Raw genomic sequence first — 21380 nt, 5'->3', positions numbered from 1 at the left:
TATTTATACAGGGAGGGATCTGATTGGATGGATAGATCATAGCTCCTCCCCCTCCATAGGGCAGCACTATGTGGGATTATTACACTATTTATACAGGGAGGGATCTGATTGGATGGATCATAGCTCCTCCCCCTCCATAGAGCAGAGCCGCACCCTGTCACACCTTCAGTCAGGAATGTTAGCGGTAGGACACGCCCCATGGCCTCTGATTGGCTGACTCGCGCTCACTGTCACTAGTCACATGACCCGACTGCAGGGTCCTCGGATAACCTCAGTATAGCGCGCTCCGTGTCTCAGTATAGCGCGCTCCGTCTGTCACCATGCCGGCCCTGAGAGTGAGCATCATCGGATCCGGGAACTGGTGAGTGACACTCAGTGAGGGGACACTCAGACTGACAGCCGGCACTCAGTGAGGGGACACTCAGACTGACAGCCGGCACTCAGTGAGGGGACACTCAGACTGACAGCCGGCACTCAGTGAGGGGACACTCAGACTGACAGCCGGCACTCAGTGAGGGGACACTCAGACTGACAGCCGGCACTCAGTGAGGGGACACTCAGACTGACAGCCGGCACTCAGTGAGGGGACACTCAGACTGACAGCCGGCACTCAGTGAGGGGACACTCAGACCGACAGCCGGCACTCTGTGAGGGGACACTCAGACCGACAGCCGGCACTCAGTGAGGGGACACTCAGACCGACAGCCGGCGCTCAGTGAGGGGACACTCAGACCGACAGCCGGCGCTCAGTGAGGGGACACTCAGACCGACAGCCGGCGCTCTGTGAGGGGACACTCAGACCGACAGCCGGCACTCAGTGAGGGGACACTCAGACCGACAGCCGGCGCTCAGTGAGGGGACACTCAGACCGACAGCCGGCGCTCAGTGAGGGGACACTCAGACCGACAGCCGGCACTCAGTGAGGGGACACTCAGACCGACAGCCGGCACTCAGTGAGGGGACACTCAGACCGACAGCCGGCACTCAGTGAGGGGACACTCAGACCGACAGCCGGCACTCAGTGAGGGGACACTCAGACTGACAGCCGGCACTCAGTGAGGGGACACTCAGACCGACAGCCGGCACTCTGTGAGGGGACACTCAGACCGACAGCCGGCACTCTGTGAGGGGACACTCAGACCGACAGCCGGCACTCAGTGAGGGGACACTCAGACCGACAGCCGGCGCTCAGTGAGGGGACACTCAGACCGACAGCCGGCGCTCAGTGAGGGGACACTCAGACCGACAGCCGGCGCTCAGTGAGGGGACACTCAGACCGACAGCCGGCGCTCAGTGAGGGGACACTCAGACCGACAGCCGGCGCTCAGTGAGGGGACACTCAGACCGACAGCCGGCGCTCAGTGAGGGGACACTCAGACCGACAGCCGGCGCTCAGTGAGGGGACACTCAGACCGACAGCCGGCGCTCAGTGAGGGGACACTCAGACCGACAGCCGGCGCTCTGTGAGGGGACACTCAGACCGACAGCCGGCGCTCTGTGAGGGGACACTCAGACCGACAGCCGGCGCTCTGTGAGGGGACACTCAGACCGACAGCCGGCGCTCAGTGAGGGGACACTCAGACCGACAGCCGGCGCTCAGTGAGGGGACACTCAGACCGACAGCCGGCGCTCAGTGAGGGGACACTCAGACCGACAGCCGGCGCTCAGTGAGGGGACACTCAGACCGACAGCCGGCGCTCTGTGAGGGGACACTCAGACCGACAGCCGGCGCTCTGTGAGGGGACACTCAGACCGACAGCCGGCACTCTGTGAGGGGACACTCAGACCGACAGCCGGCACTCTGTGAGGGGACACTCAGACCGACAGCCGGCACTCTGTGAGGGGACACTCAGACCGACAGCCGGCACTCTGTGAGGGGACACTCAGACCGACAGCCGGCACTCTGTGAGGGGACACTCAGACCGACAGCCGGCACTCTGTGAGGGGACACTCAGACCGACAGCCGGCACTCTGTGAGGGGACACTCAGACCGACAGCCGGCACTCTGTGAGGGGACACTCAGACCGACAGCCGGCACTCTGTGAGGGGACACTCAGACCGACAGCCGGCACTCTGTGAGGGGACACTCAGACCGACAGCCGGCACTCTGTGAGGGGACACTCAGACCGACAGCCGGCACTCTGTGAGGGGACACTCAGACCGACAGCCGGCACTCTGTGAGGGGACACTCAGACCGACAGCCGGCACTCTGTGAGGGGACACTCAGACCGACAGCCGGCACTCTGTGAGGGGACACTCAGACCGACAGCCGGCACTCTGTGAGGGGACACTCAGACCGACAGCCGGCACTCAGTGAGTTGTTGAAATGGATTCTATAAAACGACCTGGAGATTATTTGTTGAATTAAAATGTTTTGTTGTAAAGAACAAACGGCACAAAAACCCCTGAATTCATATCTATAAATTGGTGCAGAATTCAAAAAGGTTTGGCTCCAGCAGAATCTGTAATATGTGAAAATTCCTCCTCAGTAAACTATAGAATCCGTTTACAAAGATAATTGCAAATTATTTATAACATATACTCAATAAAAGCTGTCATTTAACCAATGGTCTGTCTGTGTCAGTCACAGCGCACATTCCTCGTCACTTCGGTATAATTCGTTACAGCATCTGTCAGTATGGATCAGATTGTCTGTCTGTGTCAGTCACAGCGCACATTCCTCGTCACTGCGGTATAATGCGTTACAGCATCTGTCAGTATGGATCAGATTGTCTGTCTGTGTCAGTCACAGCGCACATTCCTCGTCACTGCGGTATAATGCGTTACAGCATCTGTCAGTATGGATCAGATTGTCTGTCTGTGTCAGTCACAGCGCACATTCCTCGTCACTTCGGTATAATTCGTTACAGCATCTGTCAGTATGGATCAGATTGTCTGTCTGTGTCAGTCACAGCGCACATTCCTCGTCACTTCGGTATAATGCGTTACAGCATCTGTCAGTATGGATCAGATTGTCTGTCTGTGTCAGTCACAGCGCACATTCCTCGTCACTGCGGTATAATGCGTTACAGCATCTGTCAGTATGGATCAGATTGTCTGTCTGTGTCAGTCACAGCGCACATTCCTCGTCACTGCGGTATAATGCGTTACAGCATCTGTCAGTATGGATGAGATTGTCCTGTGTTTCTCTCCCTCTTTGCTTGGCGTATTAGGGACTATTTTACAATTGGACTGGTTTTTGCTTTTTAAAAAATCATATTTAGATCCTTTATTCATTTTTCAGCACATACAATGTACAATTCAAGTAACATTATCATACGTGGAAAATTTGCATAAATGTTTTAAACTGGGCGGAGCCTGCTAGCCTTCGTGATTAGACGCCATTTCTGATTGCTGCGCTAACATACATTCAATCTCTCCAACTAAACTTTTGTTTACCGAGCCAGTCCAGCTTTAACAACCTGCCAGCCACTTTCCAGCAGTCGAGCTGATCGCTAGATGTCTTTCTTTCATAGCCTGAGACAACACAAGCGTAAAAACATGGCCTACCGCTCCCCGAACTCCTGGGCCTGGTGACACTTTTTGGCAAAACAGGTGCGGAGGAGGCGAGTGGAGCGACTAATCCCACATTACCTGATCCGGAGATCTGTATGCCAGCCATGGGACGCCGCTCACAATAGGCGAACAGCAAGGCTGCAGAAAGGGATATTGGGGCCATGCTGTAAAGCCCTCTCCACCCAGGCCTACCACCGCAGGGGACCCGCGTGATACTCCACTGTCTCTGGGGTAACAGGTCCTGGGCAACTGCAACCTCCTGAGACCCCCAACGCTTAGCCCCAGCTACTATGCATGATTTGAAGGTCCTTCTGTTGGACATCCATCCATCCAGACAGACACACACACACACACACAGCCACTTTCTGATAGACATACAGTCACTCACTGACACACACACACATACTTACTGACAGACCGACACACACACAGACACTCACTGACACACACACACATACTTACTGACAGACATTCACTCACTGACAGACCGACACACACATAGACACTCACTGACACACACACACACTGACAGTCAAACACTCACCTTCCCGGGATTCAGTCCTCACTCCTCCCGCCCGCTGTTTAGTATGCTGGGGCCGCAATGACGTCCTACTCCAGCGGGCACACGAGTGAGGAGTTAGAGGTTGCAAGAACAGCCTACCTCGCCGCCTGCCTGCTCCGTCCTGGCTTTTTTTGGCAGAGCTGGCACCTGCCATCAAGGTAAGCAGGTGCCTGCTCTGCCTTATCTAATACAGCTTTGGAGGTGCCCTGAGGTGGCCAGATGGCTACCTCCTTGGCTCTCTGTGACAGGGTTTCTCTCTGCACCCTCACCTTCGGGCGCCTTGAGGATCGGCTCAAGAGGGCGCCCCCTGCAGGCAGGCTTCCTAGGCGAATGCCTAGTTTGCCTACTTGTTTGATGGCTGCACTCTGTAACCAAGGATTTATTAAGATCAGTCTCTCATTGTAAAATTGGAGGATCCTTCTCTTGTTAAAGGAACACTATAGGGAACACAAACATGTATTGCTGACCCTATAGTGCGAAACCCACCATTTCGGTGGCTGCCCCCCCTTAGTCTCCTTAAAAGCAATTAAAACTCACCTTATTTCCATTACTGTGCAGGTCTGCCGGCCCCGCCCCCTTGGTGACATCAGTGTAACGGACCGTTTCACACACACGAGGATAAAACCCAGTTTAGGCGATAATCCCCTTTTCTGGAGACAGGCACGGCTACTGCAGAACACCACACTCCCGATCTGGATACGAAATAACACTCCGAACTGGAACAGCTGAACAAGAAAAGCATACAATCGGCTTACACTCTTGGCAGTCAGCTTACAATCCAATCCCCCCCAAGAACGAGACGACACTTCATTTTGAGGGTTAAGCAGGAACTCAAGACTGGGACACCCAGTCTGGCTTTTATTACCAACAAGTACATACAGGACACTCCCAGGGGGAGGATGAAATTAACCAATCACATGGATGTACCTCCCACACATTTCCTCCCCTTAGATTAACACTTAACACAATTATACTGTACACCTTTTTCCCCAATTCCTGGATGTACCCCAAATACATATGCTACACCTCCAAAACAGGTATCCCCTGATAGCCCTTATTCAGGGGGACAACATATGCAAGAATCAGCCCATTCGGATAAATGGTTCAGGAGTTATGGAACTTTAAAGATTTGACCGACCGCATGGGTAAAGTATCCGAAAACAGTTCCATGCATTTTGGCCCTGCGGTCGGTCACAAACAAGGGAATGAAAACAGACGAATTGCCTGTGTTATAGAGCCTGGAGAGGGTTTGAATGAATTCCCTTGTTTGTGGGGTTCTTTCTACCGAACGGCGGGTCATTCGGTAGTTTCCATACGAATTTCTGGAAGTATGGAGGTCTCAGCGGTGTTTGCCTAGTCAAGTGTCCGATTTTAGTTCCAGACACTCGACGGCAAAACACCGCTGTTCAGTAGTTTAAGATGGCCGCCGCCACGTGTTTGTTTCCCGAATGGCGGCCACCCAGAGGACAAAGAATACATTACATGGATTGCCAATTACCCGTTTGCAACATTGTTGCAAACTGTAATTGGAGGCACACTTATTCCTGGGTGGTCTGGTTGTTCGGTAGTTTCACTCAATATAATGAATGGAGTGATTCTACCGAACAATCAGGTGAATGCTGCAGGTTAAACTTAACACATGAATACATATACAATATACAGGCAGTACAATAGAACATGCTTCACAGTCTTAAAGGGACAGTAGTCCCAAAATGTCCATCGCTGATTTTAAAGGGCCAGTAGCAGCAATATAAATTATTACATGCCCAAATATAGTTTTTAAAGTGCAACATGTCCAGGGGCCATAGTCAGCGGGCAGGAGGCTAGCAACCAGGCCTCTCCAGTTCACAGTGGCGAAGCTGGTTTCGCCACATTTCTCCCCTTTGCCAATTAGACTAACAGGGTACCTGACTTTCTGCCGGTCAGTGCCCTGGTTAGTCCAGCAACCCACCCACGAAACAGAAATAACAGAGCAGCCCACCCCCCCTAACCGGTTACTACATCTGGGTGAGGAAGAATTCTGTCCAATTTCTGGTGTCTCACCACTGCTGGGTGGGAGACGAGTAGGCTGTCTTGGTGGGTTGCTGAGGGGGCAGAGACCAGCGGTACTCTGTCCTGTTGCCAGCACTACCACGGGAGTAGTCTGGTGGGCGCCTGGTTGCTGGAGACTGGCTGTCTCCCCTTTAGGTGCACAGCTCGACTGCCGGAGGGGGAGACCGACTGTCTCCCCTTTGGATCCATCACACTGAGGCTGGGGAACAGGACCGACCGTCCCTATCCCTTGTGCTGTAAGTGCAGAGACTACGGTCCCATCTGCACAGTTGTGGGGCTTAACATCTCCCCTTGGTGGGTTAGGTTGCCATGGGAGAGAGGGTGTAACAAGCTCCTCTCGCTGGATGGCAAACTGCCGCTGTGGAGAAAGCATGGCACCTTCTGCTCCCTGGGGTACACACTGCCGCTGGGGAGGAAGGACTGCACCTTCTGCTCCCTGAGACACACACTGCCGCTGGGGAGGGAGGACACTGCTCTCCTCTCCCTTCACTTCACACTGCCTTCCGGGCATATCACTTTGCTGCTGGGGGGCAGGAACAACAACCTCTGCCCCCTGTAACTCAGCCTGCCGCTGGGGAGGAAGGACGACACCTTCATCTCCCTGGGGTACACACTGCCGCTGGGGAGGATGGACGACACCATCAGCTCCCGGAGACACACACTGCCGCTGGGGAGGGAGGACGACACCTTCATCTCCCTGGGACTTACTCTGCCGCTGGGGAGGATGGACGACACCATCAGCTCCCTGGGTTACACACTGCCGCTGGGGATCTGGGCCGACTGCCCAGCATCCCTGTAGGGCCGGTAGAGAGACCTCGGTCCCATCTCCACCTGCCTGTTGTGGTTCCTCACAGGACCAATCTATGAGGACCCCTACTTCGGGTTCTTCCTGCCGCCTCGGGGGGGGGCGGCTAACCTCCTCGGATGCAGCCTCTACTCTGCTGCTGTACCACTCTTCCTGCTCATCATACTCTTCGTCCATCTTTGAGTTTTGCTCAGCCATGACCTGGTTCCAGATCCCCTGGAATGTGTCCATGGATATATAACCCCCATACTGGGCCACTTGCTGCCTCACCTTGGCCATAAAATCATCTTCAGCGTCAGAGCCTTCCATACTTGTCTGCTCCAAGTCGCTGGATACCTCTGCTGCCAGGGGCGCTGCACGAATGCTAACGTTGCCCTCAATTTGTAACTCCAAGGAATTGGTGTTCTGTAGCTGTCCTTCTGGCTGTGGGAACAATCCCGCAGCTTGTTGGTTCCTCTGCGTCGTTCGCAGCATGAGGTACGCCTGTACATCGTTGTAGACCCGGTCTGCCATCCGCTCCGCTCGGGCTGGTGAGAATAGAGCCATCCTGCTCCTATATTCCCTGGCAAACTCGGATTCCTCCTTCTCCCTCGGAGGTGCTGCAGCAGCTGCGACTCTGTCTCCTTCCATTTTCCTGATTTCCTTTGTAGATAGGGTCGCTGTACGGATACTAGCGTTGCCCTCAATTTGTAATCCAGAAATGGTGTTGTCTGTAGCTGTCCCTCTGGTTGTAGGAACGATCCCGCCGCTTGCCACCAATTGTAACGGACCGTTTCACACACACGAGGATAAAACCCAGTTTAGGCGATAATCCCCTTTTCTGGAGACAGGCACAGCTACTGCAGAACACCACACTCCCGATCTGGATACGAAATAACACTCCGAACTGGAACAGCTGAACAAGAAAAGCATACAATCGGCTTACACTCTTGGCAGTCAGCTTACAATCCAATCCCCCCCAAGAACGAGACGACACTTCATTTTGAGGGTTAAGCAGGAACTCAAGACTGGGACACCCAGTCTGGCTTTTATTACCAACAAGTACATACAGGACACTCCCAGGGGGAGGATGAAATTAACCAATCACATGGATGTACCTCCCACACATTTCCTCCCCTTAGATTAACACTTAACACAATTATACTGTACACCTTTTTCCCCAATTCCTGGATGTACCCCAAATACATATGCTACACCTCCAAAACAGGTATCCCCTGATAGCCCTTATTCAGGGGGACAACATATGCAAGAATCAGCCCATTCGGATAAATGGTTCAGGAGTTATGGAACTTTAAAGATTTGACCGACCGCATGGGTAAAGTATCCGAAAACAGTTCCATGCATTTTGGCCCTGCGGTCGGTCACAAACAAGGGAATGAAAACAGACGAATTGCCTGTGTTATAGAGCCTGGAGAGGGTTTGAATGAATTCCCTTGTTTGTGGGGTTCTTTCTACCGAACGGCGGGTCATTCGGTAGTTTCCATACGAATTTCTGGAAGTATGGAGGTCTCAGCGGTGTTTGCCTAGTCAAGTGTCCGATTTTAGTTCCAGACACTCGACGGCAAAACACCGCTGTTCGGTAGTTTAAGATGGCCGCCGCCACGTGTTTGTTTCCCGAATGGCGGCCACCCAGAGGACAAAGAATACATTACATGGATTGCCAATTACCCGTTTGCAACATTGTTGCAAACTGTAATTGGAGGCACACTTATTCCTGGGTGGTCTGGTTGTTCGGTAGTTTCACTCAATATAATGAATGGAGTGATTCTACCGAACAATCAGGTGAATGCTGCAGGTTAAACTTAACACATGAATACATATACAATATACAGGCAGTACAATAGAACATGCTTCACAGTCTTAAAGGGACAGTAGTCCCAAAATGTCCATCGCTGATTTTAAAGGGCCAGTAGCAGCAATATAAATTATTACATGCCCAAATATAGTTTTTAAAGTGCAACATGTCCAGGGGCCATAGTCAGCGGGCAGGAGGCTAGCAACCAGGCCTCTCCAGTTCACAGTGGCGAAGCTGGTTTCGCCACAATCAGAATTGCCAGTTTTTAGCCAATCCAATGCTTTCCCATGGGGAAAGCATTGGAATGTCTAAAATCGGCAAGGGGGCGGAGCCAAACACTGTTTTCTTCAATCAGCATCTCCTCATAGAGATGCATTGAGTCATTGCATCTCTATGAGGAGAATGCAGCGCTGAACGGCAGGGCTGCCTACTGTGCAGCACTGACCCAGGAAGCACCTCCAGTGGCTATCTAAGGAATGGCCACTTGGAGGTGTCCCTAGGGGCAATGTAAACACTGCCTTTCTCTGAAAAGGCAGTGTTTACATGAAAATGCCTGACGGTAATGATTCTACTCACCAGAACAAATTCAATAAGCTGTAGTTGTTCTGGTGACTATAGTGTCCCTTTAAATCACGGAGTGTAGAAGTTTAAGTGATCCGGAAATGATCGTGTTTCTAGAACTTTTATCAAAAAATCTTCCAAGAATTTTACATTCAGAAAGATTATAACCTCAATTAAAATATTTTTACCATTCGATTAGAAAGGTAGAATTACTATTGCTGTAATGTCTGACATTTTTGTAAATCCTCGAAAAGGGGAAACTGTAAAGTGGTATCTTTTTATATAACGTTTTGTTTTAGGAATCTTTAATGGTGGGATTCCTTATATCCATATTCCTTATTAAATCCAAGCCAGGATAATTCAACCCCTTTCCAGATTGTTAGCTGTTTCTTAAAACCTGTAAATAAAGGTAAATCAATTTCCTGAATCATTTCATCATTGGATTTTATTCCCAAATATTCTATTGGATTATCACTCCACTTAAAGAGATACACACCCCCGAGTTTTTCTCATAAATGCAGAGAAACTTTGTGTTTTATTTACATTAATCTTTTTTTGAATTTCTAAATGTTTTATTGGTTTTTGTATATAACATGTAACATACAAACAATGCAATGGAGTATAAGGGTAGATAGCAGAATATCCCCTTTAAATAGTTTTTGCATATCTAAATAATATTTGATTGTATAGAAAATTCTACCAATGCAGAAACCACCATACAATAAAATAACAACAATGGTGAATATACAGAATTAAAAAAATGATATTGTGCGCGTTGTGGTGAGCGGGCTTACCTAGAATATTATAATGTTCTTACTAAGAGTAGGTGGATGGGCCTTCAATGCGGATATTTTTGTAGCCAACTATTCCACATTTGATGATATTTTCATGGCGAAGCTGTGCGGAATAGTAACCCCGTGCCATCTGGGCCTGTTGTCTCAATTGATTATATTCTCTGTTTTTATTATCTCATTTTGACGCCACTTCCTACCTATAACGATCTTTACGACCAGCAGGCCTTGTTTAAATAAAGCTGTGACGGAGCTCCCTGTACCCCTGGCTGGGTACCTCCGCCAAGGACTGCTTCCTAGCTGGAACAGGGGACAAACAGCAGCACTTCTGCCCACAGTCGCCGTGGCTTGATTGGGGTCCTGGAACCGCTCTCTCCTGGAGCCGACCGAGGAATTCATTCTAGACACCCCCCAGGCACTGGACGACACTCAGTCCTGGGAGCTCTAGTCCTTACAAGGACTTTCTCCACTGAATCCTCCATGCTGGAACAGTGATTAGCCCTTTCCCCTCTCAGTAACCAGACGACACATAGTTCTGGGAGTTGTGGGGATATTTATGGGATAATAATAGTAAACAGATGAGAATTGCCCACGATTTTCAATTCTCAGATCCCTAATCGTTATAAGTGAAAATGTAAACCATATAATTAATTCACAAATTGTTATAAAAATATAATTTTATTTTTAACAATTTAAATTAATAATGATGAATAACATGCGTGACAATAATCAATGAAATTTCAGTATAACATGAATATGTAATACAATATGGCAATAATAATTAATATGCAGTATAAAAACAATATGCAATACAAAGTAGCAATACGTTTCCTGGTTAACACAGCATTGAATCTACAAGCTGTCAAGACAATTTACGACTTTCTTTACAGAGAAGGAAACAAAGTTTTATGGAGACAGAGCATTCCTTAGAGCTGCAGTAAAAACTTTCTGGCAGAAGTAACCCTTTCAATGCTGGCTAGACCTCTTCTAGGGATTTAAGATCTACTTTGTGTAATTTTAATTAAAATAACATTTAACCAGTCATCAACCACTTCCTTGATCCAATGAGATGTCTACATGTATATAAGCAAAATTTGTCTAACAGATATTTTATCTTATATTAGAGCCAATCAATACAGCTGGATAAATGGTCATGATATGCTAACGTGATATTAATCACACAAATACATTAATGGCTATATTAATCCCAGCTGCAGATGGGATGCTATAACCATATATATTCTTTAATAATTAAGATTTCTAAATATGAAATCTAATCATGATTTATCCAGTCATATATCATGCTATTAATTTTAATTAATTTAAATTAATTAATTAAATGCCTGTATATTTACCAGTTAAGTAGATATTTTCTCATCAGATATCCTCAGGTAGCTAAGTGTCATGGATCTCTTGCTCTGCATGGAGTGTAAGAGTTTCTTGGTTACTCTGATCGCCCGATTCTGCCTGGATCTCTCTGAATCTCCAGAGTGTCGTAATGTGTCTCTCTTCAATCTTTGAATCTCCCACTCTCTCCTCTCTCTCCCTTTGTCTTAACTTTTTAAAGGGGAAATTCCTCTAAGTGATAGCCAATCACAAATGTGGGGTGTGGTTCCCTTCTAGGTAACCATTTTAATGTTCGAACTCAAGAGGGCAGCCTTGTCCCAATACACATACCTATCCAGGAAAGAGTTAACTTTTCCTGGTGGCTATTTTTGACGTCATTTACGTTATCTTTATGTAACCATAATTTTATATTCACTTGTCAGATCACAGGGTCTTCCTCAGACTTATCCAGACTATGCGTCTCCAAATTCTGCTATAATTCCTAAAATTGATAGTTTGTGAACTAAGTTTCACCTTAAACTATAATGGGACGTTGTACAATATCGAAAGTAAAATGTAATTATTTAATCCTCTGTCACCCAGGTCTGAGTTTTTAGAATTTATTATATTCCATTAGTACCTAGACGGTCTGTTATCACTTGGTTTGCTTATGTTACACATTCCATTCAGCTCGGGCAAAGCGGTCAGTTTTAGAGAGAGGATAGAAATTCTGTGTCTCTTTGTTAACTTGAAGATACAAAATGGAGTCTGGTCTATTTAGATTGACTTCAGAATATACACTTTGTATTTCTATCATAGCACAAAATGTCTGCCGATATAAATACCCTGACAGAGTACAAGCTAGAATCCTTTAATGGAAGCCACAACTGGCCTTATATGCAGGTCCCTCTGCAAGGGATACTCCCCCCTGGACCTGAGAGTAAACCACAGTAGGAACAAATACACAATTACATGGGCTCTCAGATCCAGGACACTCCCATACATATTCAGATAATCCCTCCTCTGTGATTGGGAAATAATTGGATCAAGAACTGTACTATTCTAATCCAATTATCTCCAAGCACAGAAAAAAAACATACTTTTTCCAAATACCCCAAAAGTACCCTAAAATACATAAACCCCCTGTCACGGCAAGGGTGTATAATTTATTGTTGCACCCTTGGAATATTATCCTTTAATGTAATTTGTGTAGTAAATGGCACAGGTTACAGGGGTCAGTTGACAGTTGGCTCCCAGACTGTGTGTCGTCTAGTCCTTGGGGAAGAGGGATTATTATTACGCTGCCTGTGTTTTACCTGCTTTATCCTGACTAACAGCGGATATACCGTGATTATACTGCTACTCCGCTACAGTGAGTAATTAGGACTTCTGTATTTTATCCTTTTTGTTTTTATCTGTTGTTGGTGTAAATAACTTGTTTGTCATATATTGTTATATGCACTGTGACTATTCTTTAATCATAATAAACATTCATTTATTAAGTTCTGCCTTTGTCTGGTTAAGAATCACGTTACCTGAAGAGATTAGTTAGTACTTTTGTAATTCCTTAAATATTGTATAATATTTGGTGGGATAGTAATAGTTCTATTATTATGTTTGTGTGGGTGGTGTTAAAAAGGGCGATTTTGTCATTATTTCCGGTCTAGTGAAGACAAATAGTGTACTTTAACCTTTTCACCACCACAACTACGTCACGCACACTCTTGGAGTAGGGTGCGTTCGTGACACCCCCCACATCCTCTGATAGCCCTGATCTGGATGACCAACATATCCAAAAATCACCCAGATCAGTTCAGGGGTTCAGGAATTTCCTGGAAGTCGAAAACAGTTCCAGAGAATCAGGGCTTGCAGTCTGTCCATTTCGGTAGTTTAAAAATGAACAAACTACCGAACATAGTCAATAGTTTTACCCCGCAGCTTGTTCCCCTTGTTCGTGGGAACGTGTTGAACCGAATGCAGGCGATCATGGAAGTCCAGCGGTGTTCGGGAGTTTCAGTATCTGAAAATAGTTCCATGGACTCGACGACCAAACACTGCTGCTTGCGTTCATGCGAACAAGATGGCCCATCCATAGGAGTTGCGGCCACCCAGATGAACACTTAGAACACTGAGGTGGAAATTGTTACAAAGTAGCAATTAGGCTTAACAAGCTCCAGGGTGGTCTCCGGTTCGTGCGGCTGTTCGGTTTCCGAACCATATAGTCCAAATACACGAACGGAGACTATTTTACACATTACACATTTTATAAGGTCCATAGTCTGTGGGCAGGAGGCTGGCAAGCAGGTTTCTCAAGGAACTCATGGCAAACACACTTGGAAAGGGGAGTTTGTCACAAAAGCCTTGTCATTTTTTGATAACATATCTAAATCCATATAAAAAAAGGCCCTTTGAACCGTTGATGGGACAATAGTATTAGTTACACTGGAGAGAGTACCAAAGACATCGGTCCATGCCTGTTTAATTTTGTTACAGCTCCACCATATGTGTCCCCTCTGCTTCAGTGCACCTCCAACAGCTTGAGTTCATTTTTGTGTTACATAGCTGAAAAGAGACTTGCGTCCATCAAGTTCAGCCTTCCTCACATTTGTATTTTGCTGTTGATCCAAAAGAAGGCAAAAAAAAACCCAGTTTGAAGCACTTCCAATTTTGCAACAAACTAGGAAAAAAATTCCTTCTTGACCCCAGAATGGCAGTCAGATTTATCCTTGGATCAAGCAGTTATTACCCTACATTGAAAAATTATATCCTTGAATATTCTGTTTTTGCAAGTATGCATCTAGTAGCTGTTTGAACATCTGTATGGACTCTGATAAAACCACTTCTTCAGGCAGATAATTCCATATTCTTATTGTTCTTACATTAAAAAAAACACTTTTCCTTTGCCTTAGATTAAATCTTCTTTCTTCCAGTCTAAACGCATGACCTCGTGTCCTATGTAAAGTCCGATTTGTGAATAGATTTCCACACAATGGTTTGTATTGGCCCCGAATATATTTGTATAATGTTATCATATCCCCTCTCAGGCGACGTTTTTCTAAACTAAAGAGGTTTCATTTTGTTAACCTTTCTTCATAGCTGATATATTCCATTCCTTTTATTAATTTTGTAGCCCGCCTCTGCACTTTTTCTAGTGCCATAATATACTTCTTTAGAACAGGTGCACAACATTGCACAGCATATTCAATATGTGGTCTTACCAGTGATTTATAGAGAGGCAAAATGATATTCTCGTCCCGAGAATGAATGCCCTTTTTCATGCATGACAATACCTTACTGGCCTTGGCCACTGCTGATTGACATTGCACATTGTTGCATAGTTTGCTGTCTATAACCATTCCCAAGTCCTTTTCGTGTGTTGTTATCCCTAATTCGCTTCCATTAAGGGTATTCGTTGCTTGTGTATTCTTTACACCGAAGTGCATAACTTTGCATTTTTCAACATTAAATTTCATCTGCCATTTGAGTGCCCAGTCCTCCAGTCTATCTAAATCCCTCTGCAGCAAAGTATTATCTTGCTCACATTGTATTTTTTTTACAGAGTTTTGTGTCATCTGCAAACACTGAAACATGACTTTCAATGCTTTATTTCTATTCAATGTATTTTGCTATTCTCACTGGGACCAAGTACCATTGCATCGTAGTTTTATAATGTAATTCAATCATGTTTAAGCAGTGAGTGATCTCATTAATTCCATTTAAACTACTTATCCAATCTTTTATATTTAATAGGGAGGCCAATTCCCTCTGCCAAGTCTCAAAAGGTTTTACATTACCATCTAGACCGCTCTATTTTCACAACATCCTTATTCAGAATACTTGAGATATTATAGGCCTTTTTATGCCTATTATTATTATTATTATTTTATTATATATACAATTTTAGATGATGCCACATTCTGAGTGAGTTAAAACATTTAGAATCTTTAAATGCGTATTCATTGAGAAGCTGTGTTGGAGTTTTAAATCCCTCCTCAGTCATGAAATTTCTTATTTTATAGCGTTTAAAGCTCACCAAGTTATTAAGCTTTAAATTTTGTTTCCATAGGGGACAATATTACAAAAAAATACTATATACATACACACATATATAAATTTAATACACAACAGGTGATTAATATATCCAACCATGACAGGTGCATTCTGTGCGGAGGTATATTGCCATAGATCTCTTAAAAGATTTTAGAATGAAGATCCGACTGTGTCCCTGAGGTTATTCCATAATTGTGATGCCCTGTAGGAAAAGGAGGATCGAGTCACTTTATTTTTTTTAAGAGTGCGTTGGGAGTCCAGCGACAGCCAGTTTAGCTCTTTTAACATGTCACAGTGGTGGGTAAAGTAATGACATTCTAGTACAAAGCGACAGAACAAATTATATAACGTATTAAGTTCATTAAGGTGGGTTTGTGGTGCAGGTGCATACACTACATCCTCATAATCAATGACCGGCATTAGCTGTTTCCTTACTGTAGGGCTTAGGCAGGAATATTATTCTTTAGAATTTCCAGGGTGGCAGAAGGCAATACTTTATCTTTCATACCTATGCGATTTTTAAATATATTGTCCAGAATTCAACACAATTCCTCGTAATCGTTGGCATATGGTCTTTGTATAATGTTTTGGATTTTTCATAATGAAGCCATGATAGGCACTCCATATTGGCCATCCCCACTAGTTCCTGTTCTATGTAATACCAATCATTCTATTTACTTTGTTTACATTGAAGCTCAGATATATGGTTCAACATGCTCGCCTCTGCATAACATTCTAGATTAGGCAGAAAATGTTTTTTGATACTCTGGGCTTCTTATTTTCCCATACAAATCTATTAACATTTACTTGGAATAATAAGAAGAATAAGAGCAATAAAAACCCACAGGATATAAAAAGAGTCCACAATAAAACTTAAAAGAATAAAAAATACCAAATGGTACGGCACAGTCTCAAAGGTGGCAATAGATCTTCTAGTCCTGGAATGGGACTTTCTTGGTAGCTTCGCTCAACAGCAGAATATGAAAAGGAAGCAAAAACAGGCCAACCAATAGTGCAATATGGTAGTACGTGGTAGGACAAACGACACTTCGATAAGATGCCGACTCACATATGGTAGAGCTATAACCAGCTCTAGGTAAAACAGCATGCAGTGGTATACAATCCCCACTTCCAGGATATCCCTCTGGTTTTGGTACACATTTACTTGGAATTTTTAATCCAGCATGAAGGTGATTTCAACAGTATTATTCTCAGTAAGTATAACCATTTTGGAACTATATAGGCTCTAATCACTATTTACATTAGTCTTATAATGTTAACATTTACTATAATGGGGGCGGGGCCAGGCTGCCAAGCAAGATGGTCGCATGTATGACCAGCTCCTGAAACCTTGAAAGAAATAAGCCTGGAAACCGGACTTTAAGCAGGAAAAAACGACCAGCTGAGGTGGACCCCATCGGGTGGAGAGCACCAGACCAAGGGTGAGGCTGGCCTGACTGGTTTCAGTCCCCTGGAGGAAGAATCCTCACTGGCGCAAACGAGGCCTACTCCGGCGGTGAGTGGGGCAGACGGCCGCTGCCTCACTATCCTGCCCATCGGTGCTTAACCAAGGCCAGACCCGTCGGGAATGGCCCCGTTCCCCCCCCTCTGGACCGGGGGGGTGATCCCGGTCCACACCCCCGCACGCCCCCGATCATCCAGGGCGCAGCAACAGGGCCGACCAGCTCCGACACCCAGATACAGCAGCCAAGATGGCGGAGGCCAAACGTGATGGCGCCAAAAGCAGATCCGCCACAGGCCATTCATCACAACAGTGAAAGTGGCGCAGCAGTATCCCACACAGCTCCCCCTCGCAAGAACCTACCTGCGGGTCGACCCGGCAAGAGGCGACACTCTAATAAGGTATTTCATAGAAACATAGAAACATAGAAACATAGAATGTGACGGCAGATAAGAACCATTCGGCCCATCTAGTCTGCCCAATTTTCTAAATACTTTCATTAGTCCCTGGCCTTATCTTATAGTTAGGATAGCCTTATGCCTATCCCACGCATGCTTAAACTCCTTTACTGTGTTAACCTCTACCACTTCAGCTGGAAGGCTATTCCATGCATCCACTACCCTCTCAGTAAAGTAATACTTCCTGATATTATTTTTAAACCTTTGTCCCTCTAATTTAAGACTATGTCCTCTTGTTGTGGTAGTTTTTCTTCTTTTAAATATAGTCTCCTCCTTTACTGTGTTGATTCCCTTTATGTATTTAAATGTTTCTATCATATCCCCCCTGTCTCGTCTTTCCTCCATGCTATACATGTTAAGATCCTTTAACCTTTCCTGGTAAGTTTTATCCTGCAATCCATGAACCAGTTTAGTAGCCCTTCTTTGAACTCTCTCTAAGGTATCAATATCCTTCTGAAGATAGGGTCTCCAGTACTGTGTACAGTACTCCAAGTGAGGTCTCACCAGTGTTCTGTACAATGGCATGAGCACTTCCCTCTTTCTACTGCTAATACCTCTCCCTATACAACCAAGCATTCTGCTAGCATTTCCTGCTGCTCTATTACATTGTCTGCCTACCTTTAAGTCATCAGAAATAATCACCCCTAGCACGAGAGGCAACAGTACCCAAGAACTCTCCATGCCACAGCTAACTAGCAGAGGACACCTGCAGCAAGCTCCCGGGATACCTGAGCCCACTGCCATCGCCACGCTGCAACACTCGAGACCAGGCTGAACTGTGACCCCTGCATTGGGCCCCTCTTACCAATCTCTTCTGGGACTGTACTAGGCACTCGGAGGGGATCGGCTGAGCAGCTGCACACGACCGGAGCCTGCCAGGCGCACACCTCGCTATAAGTGGACTCCCTCACCATACCTCATGTCATGAGACCTGCATTTTACAGGCTAGGACTGAGCACAGTATTGGACTTTAACCTGTTATTATTTCGTACAGAGCTTTGCCTTTGCTTTTATTTTATGTGTGACCAGCATAGCTTGAGATAGCATCTTGACTCAGACCATACAGGGCACCATACTAATGGTTCACTGTTTCGTCTAACATATTCATCTTATTTAGCAGGAAAGCAATGTTACATATTATGCAGCCCTTGCTTCTTTAAAATTTGATTCTATACTGTGTCCCATATGTGGTGTAATTACAACTTTTACTCTACCAACTTAAGCCAGGCAGGCTATTAACCCCCAATCAAATATTCATCAGGACCTTAGGTGTCCCTACCATAGATGCAGGGAGGATTTATGCTTGCGCCGGTCAGGCTGAATGTAGCCTACCCCAGCTGGCCCACTGTCAAGTATAGTACGACACTCAAATTACACGGCTAACATAGCCCTCGGGTGTGCCCTCAGACCATCTAGCAGGCCTGCCTCCAGCTGTCAATCGCCCAGTCAGTTCCACTGGTTGACTCTAAGCCCTTGATCCCTCAATAGGCATTACTCAACCTAGTGCTACTGACCGTATGAGTCAGCTCTTTGTGTTTAAAACTTTTTCTGTATAGCGGGGTGTAACACGGTATAATCCACCGCAAAGCTAACAGTATAAACCTATGCTCTGTACTGCAATGTCTCAGCTTAACCGCTAGTCTTAACGTGACTATAAAGCGACACATATCTGTGAACCAAACTACTACTTTAACTTATCTTTATAAGCGTGAGAAATTATCCTGTTTTATATACCTACTAAAAGTGCAATGTTATTAATGCCATGTATCTAAGCGTGTTTGCAAAATTGAGTGCACCAGCTATTGTGGCAGTGCAAATTCACATTCTTATGCACTAACAAAAATAAAGAATTAAAAAAAAAAAAAACATTTACTATAATCTTTCATTAAACCAATAACTGTAAGTATTGAATGTACTGGATACGTTAAGATCAGGATAAGATCGTCTGCATACCAAATTATTGGATCAGACTGAGAATTTACTGTGATACGTCAGCAGATAGTCTGACTGAAACAGCCAATGGTTTAATTGGCAGAATGTACAACAAAGGAGCTAGGGGTCACCCGTGACTGGTACCATTCTTGAATCCACTCAGATCCCACCATATGCCCAGATATTTTTGCTTGTGGGTTAGAGTAAAAGTCCATAGTAGTATTGTAACGGACCGTTTTGCTCACCAGAGGTTAAAAACCGTTTAGGCGATATTCCCCTTTCCAGATACACCGACAGCTACTGTAAGCACAAATCTCGCGACCTGAAAACACATGAACCCTGGAAATATCTGAACAGGAAAACCATACGAAAGGGTTACACTCCTGGCAGTCGGCATACAATCCAATTCCCCCAATAACGAGACCACACTTCGTTTTGAGGGTTAAGCAGAATCTGACTGTCCTGGCACATACAGTATCTTTTATTTCCAATCCACAACCACAGTACAGCCCACAGGGTATTACAGAACAACCAATCAATCCATACAATACACACAGACACTCCCACACAAAATCCTCCCCTCTGCCTGTGATATGATTACTGAACACAATGGGTAATCTCATTATCACAGGCAGAGGAATACAGTTTTTACACAATATTTATAACTTCTAAAATATACATGTCACAAACATAAAACATACATTAAAATAGAAGGAAAGGTGATTGCGCAATTTTGCTCAGATTTTCTAGATAATCTCTAGGCTCTGTGAATACAGAAAACCAACATAGGGTAATACGTTTTAACACGAAGTAATGTAAGTGAGAGACTTAGAAAAACTCACAATCTTTAGAGCATTTCTGAGTTTGCCCTAAACTATGAAGGCAGGATATATCAATCAGATGTGCAGGTATCTGTACTTGGTCCCCTCAGGAGGTGTTTGCAGTCCTCTGTAGAGTAAATCAGGAACCAGGTAACCAGATAAAATTTAAGTAAAATACTTTTATTGAAAATAAAAAGATAATAAAATACTAAGTAGCACTAACTTCTAAAATATACATGTCACAAACATAAAACATATATTTCCGTAAGCAGCACACTCCAAATACAAACATGTCAAAATCATCCAAATTGGTCCATTGGTTCAAAAGATAGATCGAAGTCCTTTGTGACCAAATGAAGCATGGCTTTTCTGCCCAAAACCAGTTCCACAGAGTCTTCTATCCTGGAGATAATTGAGAAGTAATCCAATTATCTCCAAGGACAGAGGCAAAACACCATTAGCCACATGGCAGACAAAGGACAATAAAATACATAAAAATACAATAAAATACACAAGGTTACATTTATTACATAAAATACAGACATTCTACCTATCCCCAGATAGCTTAGATCTGAGCGCACATTATTACCGGATGGCGCTCAGATCACACACATCAATCGCCATGGAGCCAAAGTCTTTCATACAGTCTTTCAGTATACGGCTGGGCTCCATGGCATAGCTATCTGGGGTAGCATGGCTTTAACAGTCCGCAGAAAGGCACAAACCAGCCTTTCTGCAGGGAAAAAGAACAGGGGCCATAGTCTAAAGGCAAGATGCGGGCAAGCAGCCCCCTCCAAGGACACGTGGCGAGGTCGGTTTCGCCACAAGTATCTTTAAACAGACCAAATGATTCCATAACCGCTTCTAAAAATCTCCAACTGACTCGGCTGAAAGCTTTTTTTTTTTTTGTGTGTGATCTATGGCCATTAACACTGTGGACATTAATATTGTTTATGAGATCACATAAACTTACATTATTGCCAGCACTTCAGCCTTGAACGAACTCCAACTGATCTTGATGAATAATTCCTGGAAGAATGAATTTAAGTCTTATTGCAAGTATTTTTGAAAAAATGTTTAGATCACGATTTAAGAGATATAGGTCTATAATTACATATACTACTTGGGTCCTTTTATCCGGTTTAAAAATGGAAAAGATCGAGGGCCCTTAACATCTCTTGCAGGATCACTTTTTTTCTTAGTGGCATCTTAAAGAACTCTCAGAAGGAGTGGTGAGATCAATGCTTCA

General features: G+C 45.2%; 1 protein-coding gene across 1 annotated transcript in view; it reads left to right on the top strand.

Annotated features, from left to right (window-relative positions):
- Nucleotides 1-292: 292 nt before the first annotated feature.
- The window catches only part of LOC134571102 (glycerol-3-phosphate dehydrogenase 1-like protein), a 59080-nt gene continuing 37992 nt past the window's right edge, over nucleotides 293-21380 (top strand). The window contains exon 1 of the mRNA XM_063429169.1: nucleotides 293-361. Within this exon, the coding sequence (XP_063285239.1) occupies nucleotides 321-361 (41 nt within the window). The 5' untranslated portion in view covers nucleotides 293-320. The remainder of the gene's footprint in view (nucleotides 362-21380) is intronic.

Source organism: Pelobates fuscus, chromosome 8, assembly GCF_036172605.1.
Source record: "Pelobates fuscus isolate aPelFus1 chromosome 8, aPelFus1.pri, whole genome shotgun sequence".
In the NCBI taxonomy this organism is placed as follows: Eukaryota; Metazoa; Chordata; class Amphibia; order Anura; family Pelobatidae; genus Pelobates; species Pelobates fuscus.
This window is presented reverse-complemented; position numbering and strand designations above follow the sequence as displayed.